Raw genomic sequence first — 15,669 nt, 5'->3', positions numbered from 1 at the left:
TCACAATGCAACAAAAGATATTGATATATATTGGAGAAAATGAAGGCTGTTTTTAAACAAAGCAAACAATCACATTTAAAAAAAAAAGAAAAGTAAAGTAAATAGTCATTTCAATTTTCAAAAGATGTCTTACAAATCTCAACACAATAACAGAACATTTAAAGAGAAACCAGCGAAGCGAAGCGGTGAAAAATCATTTAGAAGTGTAAAAAGGTATTGAAAAAATGATCAATGACCAGCTAAATGTTCAAAGCATATAAAGATTACATTTATATCAATAATTGTATAACAAACTGGTCATCAATGTCAAGAGATTGACAATCAATCACATGCTGATAATCTTGTAACGTCGCATCAGTAAAGAAAAGAGCCATATGATAATTACTATTGAATAAGAAAACAAATAACCCCATTAAAACCATCTTCATTAAGAACAAGAAAAATAACAACACTGAAGGGCACACATGCATGCACGCACGCACGCACGCATGCATACACGAACACATGCACGCACACATATAAACAAACACACAAAACAGAAAATTGAACGCACTTACGCGGCTCAGTCACACATTCCGTGACAATATCAAACATTTGAAATGTGATTTGTTTTACGAACACAAGCAGCAAATTTGAAGTGTTAGAACTACAAAGATAGAAGAAATCTGCCATCAAGATCGATGTCGAAAAACTGAAAGATAAAAAAAAGAAAGAAAAAAAGAAGAAGAAAAGATATGATAAGTTAAGATACATCGGCACGAACAAATAGACAAATTACAATTAAAGAACCTGTCGAAATTTTGTTAGAATAAAACTATTCAGTTAAGGAAGGAGGGAAGAAAGGAAGGAAGGAAGGATAGAAGAAGAAAGAAAGAAAGAAAGAAGAAGAGCAACAAAACAACCACAACTACAACAATTAAGGAAACACTCACACACACACACACACACACTCACTCTCACTCTCACTCTCACACTCACTCTCACACTCACACTCACACTCACACTCACACTCACACTCACACTCTCACACACACTCACACTCTCACACACTCACACACTCACACACTCACTCACTCACTCACTCACTCACTCACACACTCACACACTCACACACTCACACACTCACACACTCACTCACACACTCACTCACTCACACAAACACACACACACTCACTCACTCACTCAGACACAGACACAGACACACACACACACACACACACACAGTCGGAAACTAAAAGAAATCCTTAAATACCCCCCCCCCCCCCCCCCCAAAAAAAAGCAAACAAAAAACAACACCAAAACAAAACAAAACAAAAACAATTAACTTCACAACAACAACAAACAAACAGAAAAAAGGGTGAGCTGATGAAGAGGGAGGAGGGGGGCGGGGGGGGGGGGGGGAGGGGGAGGGGGGGGGAGTGAGACGAGAAACGGTTTGTCTGGTCACAGTTGCAATGATCATATTTGCATAGATCTTCTGCGTTCACTCGTATGCACACGAGTGGGCTTTTACGTGTATGACCGTTTTTACCCCGCCATGTAGGCAGCCATACTCCGTTTTCGGGGGTGTGCATGCTGGGTATATTCTTGTTTCCATAACCCACCAAAAGCTGACATGGATTACAGGATCTTTAACGTGCGGATTTGATCTTCTGCTTGCATATACACACGAAGGGGGTTCAGGCACTAAGCAGGTCTGCACATATGTTAACCTGGGAGATCGTAAAAATCTCCACCCTTTACCCACCAGGCGCCGTCACCGTGATTCGAACCCGGGACCCTCAGATTGACAGTCCAACGCTTTAACCACTCGGCTATTGCGCCCGTCATGCATAGATCAAAAACAGGAGGGAAAAAAAACAAAAAACAAACAACAACAACAACAAAAAAGCACCCCAAACCCGAAACAAAAACATCAACCTGTCAGATGTCTGGGTTGAAGATGAGATAGGGAAAGGACTAATTCATCGTGAGAAAGGATGCAAGAAATCAGAGACGGAACGAGCGAGCGAGCGAGAGAAAGAGAGAAGGGGGAGTACGGTGGGGCGGGGGGATGGGGAGTGGGGGTGGGGTGGGGGAGTTCTTGTTGCTAAAAGTCCAGCCGACCACACAGGGCCATATCGAGCTGTCAAACCGTACAAATGCTAAAACCGTGTCAACACAAAACTGTCACATCTACAAACAAGAGGCAGTTTAAGGTCTTCAAGACTCACTTGTGATATGCACTTAATCCAAAAAAAAAAAAAAAAAAAAAAAAGAAAAAGAAAAGAAAAAAAAAAGAACAGAGAGAGAGAAAGAGAGAGAGAGAGAGGGGATGAGAGAAATGGATAATCTGGCCAAGACACACACACACACACACACACACACACACGCACACACACGTTCACACACAGCACAATCTGATCTAGATCTATATGTATGTTTGAGAAAGTAAAAAAAAAAAAAAAAAAAGGTTATTACATGGACTCACATTGTTTACACAAGTGAGTCAAAAAGCACGAAAAGAACCCACAAAACACAGTTCATAACACAGTATCTCAACCATTTAGCTCCTTATGACAAATAAGACTAGGCCATGCTGAGCATGCCAACCATTCCACTTAATTTATCATCCCCAGATTACAAAAAATCTTAGAAAAGGAAAAACCAATACTTCAAAGCCAAACAAAAAATACATAAAATCAAAAAGGCCATATAGGCAAATAACACTGCAGAATGGGCAGCTAGTGCACGTCCCAGTGTTTACATCTCACTACCTAATCACGAGAGCACACTAGCACTGATAGTACATCATGGACTGTGGAAAAGAGAGAAAAAAGAAAGTGTCAGGGCTTGCTTGAAAAAAACGAAAGGGGAATGCTAATGGCTACAAACCGTTGAACCGTGAAATTAACCAACAGCCAGCAGCACGGCCAGACACGCCATCACCAGCACCATCCACAGAAAAGGTGTGAACCCGTTCCCTCCGCGGCCAGTGGCGTCGGTGGTGGTGGTGGTGGTGGTGGCGGCGGTGGTGGTGGTGTTGGTGAGGTCGAAATTCCAGATGGAGGCACCAGCCGGACAGACCGCAACAAAATCTTCCACTTTACAGGGAATTCCTTGGGAGGAAAAAGTGCAAGATATATTATTGTGTCGTGTTCGCTTCCACACTTCCAAACTTTATCATCATAATTATATACTTTTTGTGTTGGACATATAACTACATCTCAACTTTTTTTTTTTTATGGGGGTGTGGAAGGTTTTATTTCATTTATTCATTTTTATTATCTAATTTTTATTTCATTCTATTTTATCAAGACGTTTTGCTTTTGTGTATATTCTTGTAGCGAAATGTGCTTTGTGGGAGAAGGGTGGGAGCAGCATCTTTGAAATATTTCTCAGTCTGCTTTATGTAGAAATATGAAACACTGAATTTCATTATTACATTCTTGAATACTTCACCACTGAAGCAAAAAAAAAAAAAAAAAAAAAAAAAAAAAAAAAAAAAAAAAAAATCACACACACACACATGCACACACACAAACAAAAAAAAACAACCCAAAACACACACACACACACACACACACACACACACACACAAACAGCGCCTCTATTCTATCAAAAATTGGTGTGAAGTTTCGAAAAAGTATATGCAGTTCATTTGGCCAATACATACTGCACCGTAACAGCTGGAAACAGTGAAGCAGTTCAAGTACCTTGACACCAACATCAGTGAAGCAGCTGGGTAGGGTACAATACCGAATTACTGGCAAGTACTGCCAAGACTTAAGCCCATATGGACAGGCAAGAACATCAGCCTCAGAACTAAGCTGAAGTTCCTGCGCACACTTGTTCTATCTTCTTGCATGCATGCGAGTCCTGGACTCTTACAGCAGAGCCTTAGAAGGAGGATCCAAACAGTGGAACTTAAGGTGCTTCAGGAGACCTTTGGCATCTCTAACAAGGACTACATAGCAAATGAAGGTCAGCAAACCACCACCACCACCACCACCACAGACATCATCACAGCCACCATCATAATCGCCATTACCAGAATTGACACCACCGCTATCACAAAGCCATACCCATATTGGGATTGATCTGGGCTGTGACACCAGGCACCAAACAGGTCACGCGAGACGCGTTTGTCCCCTTGACGCACGTCACGATCTCCCCGAACCATCTGCACAGTCACGTCAATCAATCAGTCTCCCCAAGCCATCTGTTCAGTCACAGTTACTGTTCAGATACAGTTACATCAGTCAGGTCTCTTCGAACCATATGTTCAGTCACGTCAATTACCCAGTTCTTTCCTAACCTTCTGTATAGTCTCGTCAGTTAATCAGCTAGTTCTCGAATCGTACATTCTCATCAATCACTCAGTCCTTTCTGAATCATCTGTACAATCAAGTCAATCGGTAAGTTTCCTCTGAACCGTCTCCACAATCAATCAGTCAGTCCTTTCTGAACTATCTCCACAATCAATCAGTCAGTCCTTTCTGAACTATCTCCACAATCAATCAGTCAGTCCTTTCTGAACTATCTCCACAATCAATCAGTCAGTCCTTTCTGAACTATCTCCACAATCAATCAGTCAGTCCTTTCTGAACTATCTCCACAATCAATCAGTCAGTCCTTTCTGAACTATCTCCACAATCAATCAGTCAGTCCTTTCTGAACTATCTGCACAATCAATCAGTCAGTCCTTTCTGAACTATCTCCACAATCAATCAGTCAGTCCTTTCTGAACTATCTCCACAATCAATCAGTCAGTCCTTTCTGAACTATCTCCACAATCAATCAGTCAGTCCTTTCTGAACTATCTCCACAATCAATCAGTCAGTCCTTTCTGAACTATCTCCACAATCAATCAGTCAGTCCTTTCTGAACTATCTCCACAATCAATCAGTCAGTCCTTTCTGAACTATCTCCACAATCAATCAGTCAGTCCTTTCTGAACTATCTCCACAATCAATCAGTCAGTCCTTTCTGAACTATCTCCACAATCAATCAGTCAGTCCTTTCTGAACTATCTCCACAATCAATCAGTCAGTCCTTTCTGAACTGTCTGCACAATCAATCAGTCAGTCCTTTCTGAACTATCTGCACAATCAATCAGTCAGTCCTTTCTGAACTATCTCCACAATCAATCAGTCAGTCCTTTCTGAACTATCTGCACAATCAATCAGTCAGTCCTTTCTGAACTATCTGCACAATCAATCAGTCAGTCCTTTCTGAACTATCTGCACAATCAATCAGTCAGTCCTTTCTGAACTATCTGCACAATCAGTCAGTCCTTTCTGAACTATCTGCACAATCAAGGCATTTGAATGATATATGTTTCTTTGTCGCAAAACTGTGAAAGTCTGATGTATTTTTGCTGTGATAGTTACTTGCAATTCTTGTCCCTTCAACAGACAGCGCTCAGTTTTCAGTTTCAAGATGTCAAAGAGTGCAAACAGATCCATGCAAGCCACACCACATCCGCTGGGGAAAAAAAACAAGAACGAAAAAAAACAAACAACCCCCAAAAAACAACAACAACAAAACAACCAACCACATCAACAACAAAAAACACCAGTAGAAGCCTGACCTTCGTATAAGCCCCATGAACTGATCAGTCCTTGAGAACCTATCCTAGATTTGTGTAAAACATTAACATAACAAGAGAGGCAAGGCCTTTAAGACTCACTTGTGATAAATTAAGTCCCCTTGCATTAATTACAGAGTAATTTCCCTTTTTTACTAACTGCACCAAAACGTTTGCAAAATAAATAAAAATTCCATGCTTGGCAAAAGAAGTTCCCGTTTGAACAAAAAATGATAATAATCACTGCTCTTGTTGTTGTGTCAGAATATGAGATCAAAGTGCCAAGTTTAGATAATACAAAAAATATGAATATAACAGTAAATGCAGTTTGCATATAATTTGGCTTCTTTTATATTTTTTTTGGTGCCCATCCCAGAGGTGCAATATTGTTTTAAACAAGACTGGAAAGAACTGAATTTTTCCTGTTTTTATGCCTAATTTGGTGTCAACTGACGAAGTATTTGCAGAGAAACTGTCAATGTTAAAGTTTACCACGGACACACAGACACACGGACACACACACACACACACACACACACACACACAGACAACCGAACACCGCGTTAAAACATAGACTCACTTTGTTTACACAAGTGAGTCAAAAATGAAAACTGATAACATTATAACAAGACAAAATAAACAAATAAGTAAATGTATTAAAATACAGTGAAGGGAAAGATAGGTTGGAAACAACGAAAATGGGCCACGTTCAGTGAACCCGCGCACACCCACACATTATGCACACACCGACACAAGTATGCAAATGCGCGCGCGCGCGCAAGCACACACACACACACACACGCGCGCGCGCGCGCGCGCGCAGAGCACATATAGAAACAGACCGGGGTAAAATGACAGGGGCCCAGAGAGAAGCAAACGAACTGACCCACACACTTGGGAGGTGATACGGGAACGGTTGCAGCTGTCGGAAGTGCCGATGGCATCAAAGAACCGCACGTTGAAGGGCGTGATACAGGCGAAAATGGAATTCATCTCCTTTGAAGTGCACGCACAGTCACCGCCCGGACCTGTCACGCGCGCGCGCGTACATACACACATACACACGATATTACCACTTCAGTCACACATACACCCCATTACCACTTCAGTCATACACACACACACACTCTCTCTCTCTCTCTCTCTCTCTCTCTCACACACGCACACACACACACACGGCAAGGCAAGGCAAGGCAAAGCAAGGCAAGGCAAGAAAAATATTTCTTGGGGCATCGAAGCGTTACATATCGGGTTTCCCCCCAAAAATGAACCGCTTTTTGACAAGTATTTTCTCAATGATAGAGAAACCGAATTCATTGAAAAATTTCACACAGTAACCTTAGGGTATCGTCAACAAGTCTGCAAAATATCAAAACGTTCGGACGCAAATTATGCGAGTATTGTCAAATTCAAGACAGCAAGGCAGAATATCCTCTTTTGAAGCCTGCTTAATGTTCACCGGTAATGTTATTTTCTTCTGTCCACTCTTGTAGCCTGTTATTGATAATCAAACCAAATACTTTACTACTTACATCACTAAGGCAAATTCCTCTATGATCATTGTGATCTTGGGTATTACCTTTCTTGAAAAGTGGCAAAATAACTGATTCAGTCCAATACAAAGGAAATTCTCCACTATTTAAAAGAAAAGAAAGAAAAAAAAAAAAAAGAACCCAGCAAGAAACCATTACTAGAATATCGGGACCAGCTGCTGTTTTATTTTATTTTTTCGTTTTCTTAAGGCTAGCGATATTTCTTCTTTCGTTATAGGACGGCCGTTCAGGTAGTCATCATTTTCTTCGTTTGGTAAATTTTCAACAAAACTACAATTTTGTAGTTTTGTATCCAATGAAGATTTAAAGTGATAAAACCATATATACCAATGTCTATGTTACTTTTAGACTGTGTTTAAATGAAACTTTATATACGTACTGTATCCCAAAATTCTTTTTGGTTTCTTACTGAATTTACTAGCTTATTCAGCATTTCGTCATTAAATTGTTTTCTTTTGTTCTTCATTAAATCTTTATATCCACGTCTGGCAATAAGAAACGTTTGTCGATCTTCAACCTTTCGTGACCTTCTACACATTCTTAACAAAAATCTAACATTTCTTTTACAAGCCTTACACTCCTGAGCAAACCAATCACATTCTTTTCCATTTTGATTAAAAACAACACGTTTTTTCATACACTCAGCACATTCTTTGATACATTCATTAAACATGTGTAGAGCAGCATTTACATCAAAATCTGTTGAATCAATAGCGACGTCAAGTTTTGTACATGTATCTTCCCTGGACAATTTACCATAATAAGCACCTGCATTTGTTTCCAAACAATCTTTTCTAAAACTTCAACACTATTTCTCCTTTTACTACAACGCAGTTTGTTCTCATTGGAAAAATAAACATTGGCTACAACAGGCATGTGATCAGAATCTATCCTTTCATCTATTTTCTTCTTCTTCTTTTTCTGCGTTCACTCGTATGTACACGAGTGGGCTTTTACGTGTATGACCGTTTTTACCCCGCCATGTAGGCAGCCATACTCCGTTTTCGGGGGTGTGCATGCTGGGTATGTTCTTGTTTCCATAACCCACCAAAAGCTGACATGGATTACAGGATCTTTAACGTGCGTATTTGATCTTCTGCTTGCATATACACACGAAGGGGGTTCAGGCACTAGCAGGTCTGCACATATGTTGACCTGGGAGATCGTAAAAATCTCCACCCTTTACCCACCAGGCGCCGTCACCGTGATTCGAACCCGGGACCCTCAGATTGACAGTCCAACGTTTTAACCACTCGGCTATTGCGCCCGTCTGATCTATTTTCAATTCACATGGTTTTACAGACGAGAGACATGAGATCATTTGAAAAAATGAAATAATCAGTGATACTACAACCTGAATAGGATATGTATGTATAACCGTCTTGAAGGTCATCCTTACATAAACCATTTAGAATACACAAACCTAAAGCAGTGCATACATTCAAAAGTAAATTATCATAAATATTCAGATGACTGTCTTCAGAACAACGTTTGGATGAATATGTTTCACTTTTACACTGTGTATCAAAAACATTATTATTAAGGTAATCTTGAGAAATATTCGATGTTCTACTGTTCAGATCACCACATAAGATGGGATAAACATCTTTTCCAATTACACAATCAATCAGACAGTTTTCTAATGTAGCAATTCCATTATCAAAATCAAAGTGAGAATAAAAAGGAGAACCTTCTGGTTGAACATATGCACACATATACAGCACAGCCTTGTCTATACCAAACAGATTTTTATCGATCAAAAACACACAACAGTTCACATATTTTGTTATCTCTATATTCTTTACAAAAGGAAGGAATTCATCTTTCATTAGACAAATCACACCTCCCTTGCTTAGAAAACTTTATTGCTGATTTGCAAAATAACTTATAAAAAGCAAATAAATCTGATTGATAAATTTCCATATAGGTTTCAAGAAGACAAAATCAAAACCACGAACAAATGACATAAAATCAGTGTCAGAACTTTTAGACATTAAACCATTTACATTAAAAGAGAGAAAACTAGGGTTTAATTGTGACATTTCTTGCGTTTTTCACGTGATTTTTGTTCCCTTTAGACCGCTCATGCATGTCCAGGTTAGAAGGCAAGTGTTGAGTACCGGTGTTGACAGGTGCGATCGGTCCCGGTGCTTCCTCAAAATGTGTACCCCTCCGTTTCCAGGGATGGAACAAAAAGAGCTGTCCGCACTGGGCCGGCCGAATTCCTTTCTTGCCTCGCTCAAATTGTCCTGGCTATCTAGAAAGAATTTCTTTCCAACAATTACAAGATGGTCAAAATAGAGAGAGAGGGAGAGAAAGACAAAGAGAGGAAGAAAGCAGACACACAGAGAGAACGAACAAACGGTTTCATTCAAACAAAGTCCAAAGCCCCTCAATGAAAGGGTGTAACATAAGTACAGATATTGGAATTATAGCTGATAGTACAGTTACATCTTAAACATACACATCAGAGAGACAGACAGAGGGTTTGCCAGTTCTTGTTCTTGTTTTTAGCCGACCGCACAGGGCCATATCAGAACTGCGGTCAGCCAGTTACCTGAGGCAATGAACAGCAGCAGCAGACCCAGCAGGGGGGATGGTACAAAGGCCATGGTTGTGTGGTCAACAAGGACACAAAGCACTGCCGTCACACGGGCACTGGAAACAGTCAGCACAGCACGTTTGGCGTTTAGTGATGGTGAGCCAAGCTGAACACTGTGCAAAAGACTGAACAGATACTGACAACACAGTCAACGCGATTCTAAACAGACACTGGCAATACAGTCAACACGACTCTAGACACTGTTGAAAAGACTGAACAGACACTAAACAGATACTGACAACACAGTCAACGCGATTCTAAACAGACACTGGCAATACAGTCAACACGACTCTAGACACTGTTGAAAAGACTGAACAGACACTAAACAGATACTGACAACACAGACAACACGACTCTGAATAGACACTACATAGACACTGACTCTAGACACTGACAATAGAGTCAACACAACTCGAAATAGATACAATAAATACGATCAACATGACACTAAACAGACACCACCAACCCTTAATTTCAAAATACAGTTTGAGTCACCACAACTCGAAAAGATCTCCGTGAATGCGGTCAACACGACTGTTAATTAATAGAGAATGCCAGCACAGTCAGCTATACAAGATGACACCAAATAAACAATGCCAACACATGTAACACGACTCAGACACTTGCACAATGACACGAGACACAAGCATGACTGTCAACACGATCACATACACTGGTTGAACAGTTCACACAGACTGCAGAGGATGTCCAGTCACTGACATATGACTAAAGTACTTCAGGGTTCTAGGTCTCACCACGCACTGACACATTCAGCATCTGTACTGACTGGGTGAACCTGGTGGGTAACTACGCAATTAATGAGAGAGAGAGAAAGGGAGAGAGGGGAAGTAAGAGAGAGATGGAGAGAGGGGGAGTAAGAGAGAGAGAGAGGGAGTAAGAGAGAGAGAGGGAGAGAGAGGGAGAAAGGAGAAGAGAGAGGAAGAGAGGGGGAGAGAGGGGAGTGAGGGAGAGAGAGGGAGAGAGAGGGAGAGAGAGAGGGAGGGAGGGGCAGAGAGAGAGAGAGGGAGAGAGGTGTGAGAGAGAGAGGAAGGGAGGGAGGGTGGGGGGGGGGGGGGGGGGGAGAGAGAGAAGGAGGGAGGGAGGGAAATCGAAATCGAAACTTTTTTTTTTTTATTGAGGGAAAAGGAATAGGCACTTATCGGCCTGTTTTCATCCTACCCTCGTATAGAAAACGTATAAACTAATCTAGGAAATACAAGAAGACTGAAAAGAGGAGGGAAAAAAACACATTGCATGGCAACAACAACAAGAACAATAAATGGCATAGAAAATACACAATTCCTCACAAAATAACATAGTATGCTTTTGCGTGAAGGAGAGAGGGAAGAAGAAGGTAAGAGAGGAAGATATACAAAGAAGGAAAGAGGAAAACTGTTGAGAGAGAGAACGCAAGAACGCAAGAATTTTATTGTATAGGCCATATGACCCGTTACAACAGATCGTGCGGACAATGACAGAGTGAACCTTTGTTATAGTAGACTATGAACATAAGAGAAAAAAAACGCATTAACTCTTTCCATACGAACGGCGAAAGAGACGACGTTAACAGCGTTTCACTCCAATTACCACCATCAAAATATAACAAGCGGAAGGCTCTTACACTGAAGAGGTGAATGTTGACAAAGAATACCACAATTCTGACGACGGAAGCTAAAGGTTGGGTCATTCAGACACCTACTGGACATCCGAGGTGTCTGTGTAGAGGAGAAGAGAGGACTGGCCGTACTGAGTGAGTTAACGTCGGTTTGCATAATAAATGTATCTTCCAATGTCATGGAGGCAATGCTTGTCTTGCATCAAATGCTGAAACCTAGTCATCGACGGATAAAGCGTGTATTTTTTTTAGGAATATACTTCTGTCGTAAGTCATTCAATTCTGTGCAGTGGAGAACAAAATGCAGTTCCGTTTCTATAGCATTGTGGCAGAATGAACATGTGAGATCTTGCTCTGATACAGCAGTGTAACGTTTTTTGTGTGTCTGTAGTTCGGATATACCTAATCTAAATCTTATCAGGATGTCACGGATATGTTTGTTTGTAACTGTAGTGAAGTAAGCTTCCATGGATACTGATGTTTTGAATGTGTGGTAAACACTAAATCTAGTGCTGCTGCTGGTATGTTCAGTTAACTTTTGGTAGTAACAGTCTATCAGTCTCTGTTTAAAAGATCCCAGGAATATATTTTGATTTGCCACCCCCTGATTTTCCCATACAAAGCCAAAACCCTCTCGTATAAAGTTTTATAAAACTGTGTTACCCAACAAATCTTACCATCAGTATGAAGTGATAGGAGCATGTTGTATGCTTTACGTGGAAGGCCGGAATCATCTAGTGTTGTTAAACGTAACCAGTATTTGATGCAAGCGACATAGGTAAAAACATAAAGGGTAACGTCCAGTTTCGCCGTACACCATGTCGTTTGGGGTTCGGGGGCTGACATTTAGCAATTTCTTCAGTGCAAAGGTGTGAACATTTTCCATAGCTCATCTGATTTGCATGCAAGTACATTTAACTGGTTTTGTAAGCCTGTAACCGTGTCTGATAGTAAAATATCATCTGCAAACAGTAAAATAAAAAGTTCAAGCACATCGGGGGAAAGTTGTATACCATGTTTTCCATTCTTAATGTCCTGAGCCAGTTCGTTAATGAATAAGGAGAACAAAATGGGACTTGTTATTTCACCTTGTTTTAAACCCTTAAGGCAATGAAAAGCTTCTGAAATCTGACTTCCAATACGAATGCGGGCCTTAACAGTTGTGTACATACTCTAGTGTGTTCAGTACATTCCCTTTTACTCCTAATTTGTGTAAAATGGGCCACAATTTGCAATGAGAAATAAGATCAAAGGCTTTCTTAAAATCAATGAACGCAACATACAATTTTTTGTTTTTCAATAGATGTTTTTGAATCATAGCAAAGAGCGTGAAAATGTGGTCAATTGTAGAGTGATCCTTTCGAAAGCCTGCTTGTATCTCACCAAGAATATTTTTCTCTTCTACAAAAGCTGACAATCGTTTATTTAAGATGTAACTAAACAATTTTGCAACAAATATTTAATAAGGAAATACCTCTGTAGTTATCAGGATCGTGTATATTTCCTTTCTTGTGTATTGGGTGGATCAGGGCTTCTGTCCAAGCTTCTGGATAATGTCCAGATGAAAAGATACTATTAAATAAATGGACGAGAAAAGCTGTTACTCTGCCACGTGTGACTGCGGTCTGAAAGATTTCGGGGATAATGCCAGCAGTACCTGCTGCTTTATTATTCCTAAGGTGATGAATGGCCTCAGTGACCTCCTCTGCAGTTATCTCGGCGTTCAGCCGTGTAGCATCATCGTCACAAACAGTAGCATCAGCCGGAAAAGCATTGATTTCAGACTCCTCTTCTTCCTGCCCACCTTCTCCACTACCAAAAACATCTTTAAAATGTTGAACCCAGATTTCCAGTGCATATTCCCCATTTGTGTCGTTTTATGTGAAAATTTCTTAACACAGCACCAAAATTTCCCAGAATCATTAACATTGTAAGTTCGTCTCTGGCTTTTCTTTTGAATTCCTTTTCTTTATCGGCCAACAACTTTTTATAATTTTTGCGTGTGTCACAATACGACCTTCTGTCGGGTGAAGACTGGGTACGCCGACAAGTTCGGAGAGCGGACCGAGTGGTCCTCCTCATTTGTTTACACTCTGCGTCAAACCACGCACTCCCCTTTCTCATATTTCCTCGCACTGCTTTTTTTAAAGCACGAGGCGGCAGAAGTTAACATATCTGTAAAAATACTGACGGCTTCATTTATATCTTGGTGTAGCAGACGATCTGCTTCAACTAGTTTTTGTACATTCTCAGGCCGTTCAAGATTATGTAACAAGACGTACTCTTTGTCTTCTGACCATATAAGTTTGTTGAAACAAGAAAAGGTTTCTTCCCCATGTTCAAAATTTTCTGTACAATAAACATGACAGATTATCGGCATATGCTTGGACTCAATACGTTCCCCAACATACATCTCACGAGGTAACGTGCAGAGTGAATGTGAAAACAAAAAGTAATCTATAACGCTGTTGCCAGTAGAAGACAAGAAAGTATACCAACCGTCTTTGTCACCTTCAGTCGTACCATTTAAAATGTGTAGGTCGAAACCTGCACACAAGCATAGCAGATTTTTTCCGTAGCTATTGAGATAATGATCATGAGAAAACCTACGAAAGCTGTTATTTGATTCCGTCCAAAGGTGATTATCATTTACATTATCATTATCGCATCCACCCTGTACAGAGCGGAAGTGATCAACGTCAAAATGCCAAGGAATTTTGTTTGCAATTCTGGCATTTAAGTCTCCACATATGATAAACTGTGCATCAATATTACATTCTAAAATATCTAGTAAGGTACGCTCCAGCATAGAAATACCATCCGCGAATTCACTGTTAGTATAAATGGGCTGTCAGTAGGGTTCAGGTATACGCAAATCATGAAAACATCTGTATCAGTTCCAAACAGTTCGATGGCCAACTGTATTATTATATTGTTATATGGTGTTGACACTTTTCTAACAAATTTCATCAATTCATTCCTGACGAGAACAATCACTCCTCCACTGTTTCTTCCCTGCTTTGAAAATTTTTGAGCTGGTGCAATATGAGGGGTGCGGAAAGGGAATGCTGTTGAACAAAAGCTATGCATAAACGTTTCAGTGAAACAAACAAAGTCATAATCCGAAACATAGGACAGGAAAGAAGGATCATTTAGTTTGGAGGCGAGACCTTCCACGTTCCATGCCAGTAAAGTCAGCTCACCTGAGGACTGTCACTGACTACAGGGTCACGGCCTTCACGTCATTTCTTTTTCTTCCCAGCTTTGGAGTCAACTGCTTTTTAGAGCACGAAGGGGTCACCCAGTCTGTCGGAAGTCTTGCCTGGGTATTACGTGTCTGTCTGTCTGAGTGAGTTTGTTGTGAGTTGCTGTTTGCTGGTGTCCGTGCAGCGCCGCTCTGCTTTCCTCGCACGGACATCACGAGAGGACTGCTGCTACTATCCCCTGTTCTCTTCGCCGTGCTTTTAGGTGCAGGTGTACTTTTCTGGTGAGTTCGTCCTTTTCCACTGTCATCGCATCTTGTTGAGGACGGGCGGGAGGGAGAGGGGTTTCCCGTGCAATCTTGGGTGGGAGGGGAGAGATGGGGGGTGGTCTCCTCGTTCGTTGTCGTCGCAGAAAGTACTTGGTCTTGTGAAGTGTTTCCTGCTCTGCTGTCACGTCTGTCTTTGCCGCGTCTTCCGTGTTGGACGGCACCGGGTCTGTAGACTGATCAATGCTGGTACAGCTGGCCTCACACACAGCAGGAGAGGGATGGATGCTCGGTTCTTGCTGTTCTGCTGCCAGGGTCATAGGACTGCTTCTCTCGGGTTCCCTTCTTTCCGGAACATGGTGATGATCAGGCTGATGGCTGATAACCTCATGCTGACCACTGTCCATAGTGGCGTGACGGACTGGTTGGTCTGTTTGTCCTGCAGAACCTGACAGCACGTGACTGTAAAGCCTCGTGCCGGGAACAACGGGCACACGGTCGGGACTTGGAGTCTGATCGGGGTGGGGCTTGGGGGGTTGTAGTTGGTCAGTGGTTGGGATTCGGTCATGAGAATTATCGTGATCGTTACGATGTCTTCCTTCTGCGTGTGTCTCCGTGTAGCCCAAGTTACCTCTTCCATCCCGGGGATCTCTGTGACGTCTGCCCTCCCACTGTGTGTACCTGGAGGGGGCTTGCTCTGCAGATGATCTGTGGTAACCTCTATCGTACCTGTCGTCTGGCTCCCCGTGTTGGTCACGGCGGTAGGTGTGCTGTTCTCTGTCATTTTGAGATGGCCCCCTACGACGATCCTCTACTTGCAGCCTGCCCCCTCTGAAGTAGGCAATTCGCCATTGCTGACGG

The 15,669-nt window shown here is 41.5% G+C and overlaps 1 protein-coding gene across 3 annotated transcripts; it reads right to left on the bottom strand.

The window, feature by feature from the left end:
• Positions 1-1,403: 1,403 nt before the first annotated feature.
• On the bottom strand, positions 1,404-10,510 carry LOC143287382 (uncharacterized). 3 transcript variants are annotated; one of them, XM_076595355.1, is made up of 5 exons: positions 10,397-10,510; positions 9,680-9,780; positions 6,456-6,597; positions 4,065-4,162; positions 1,404-3,098 (listed from the first exon to the last, which is right to left on the bottom strand). In XM_076595355.1, exons 2-5 carry the CDS (start codon positions 9,732-9,734, stop codon positions 2,890-2,892), a joined length of 504 nt encoding a protein of 167 aa, XP_076451470.1. In that variant the 5' UTR covers positions 9,735-9,780; positions 10,397-10,510; the 3' UTR covers positions 1,404-2,889. The 3 variants fall into 3 exon arrangements, with proteins under 3 accessions (XP_076451470.1, XP_076451471.1, XP_076451473.1); XM_076595356.1 differs by lacking the exon at positions 10,397-10,510 and adding an exon at positions 10,191-10,381; XM_076595358.1 differs by lacking the exons at positions 9,680-9,780; positions 10,397-10,510 and adding an exon at positions 9,243-9,634.
• Positions 10,511-15,669: the final 5,159 nt, after the last annotated feature.

This window comes from Babylonia areolata, chromosome 11 (genome assembly GCF_041734735.1).
Source record: "Babylonia areolata isolate BAREFJ2019XMU chromosome 11, ASM4173473v1, whole genome shotgun sequence".
Taxonomy (NCBI): domain Eukaryota; kingdom Metazoa; phylum Mollusca; class Gastropoda; order Neogastropoda; family Buccinidae; genus Babylonia; species Babylonia areolata.
Note: the sequence above shows the minus strand (reverse complement) of the source record. Positions and strands in the feature narration are given on the sequence as shown.

What these genes read in the sequence shown, in the direction of transcription:
- LOC143287382 (XM_076595355.1), bottom strand. Translation starts at nt 9,734, where the DNA reads ATGGCCTTTGTACCATCCCCCCTGCTGGGTCTGCTGCTGCTGTTCATT. An exon ending in GCTGCTGTTCATTGCCTCAG is followed by an intron (nt 6,598 to 9,679) that starts GTAACTGGCTGA and finishes CGCGCGTGACAG; the next exon opens with GTCCGGGCGGTGACTGTGCG. An exon ending in CCAGATCAATCCCAATATGG is followed by an intron (nt 3,099 to 4,064) that starts GTATGGCTTTGT and finishes TTTCCTCCCAAG; the next exon opens with GAATTCCCTGTAAAGTGGAA.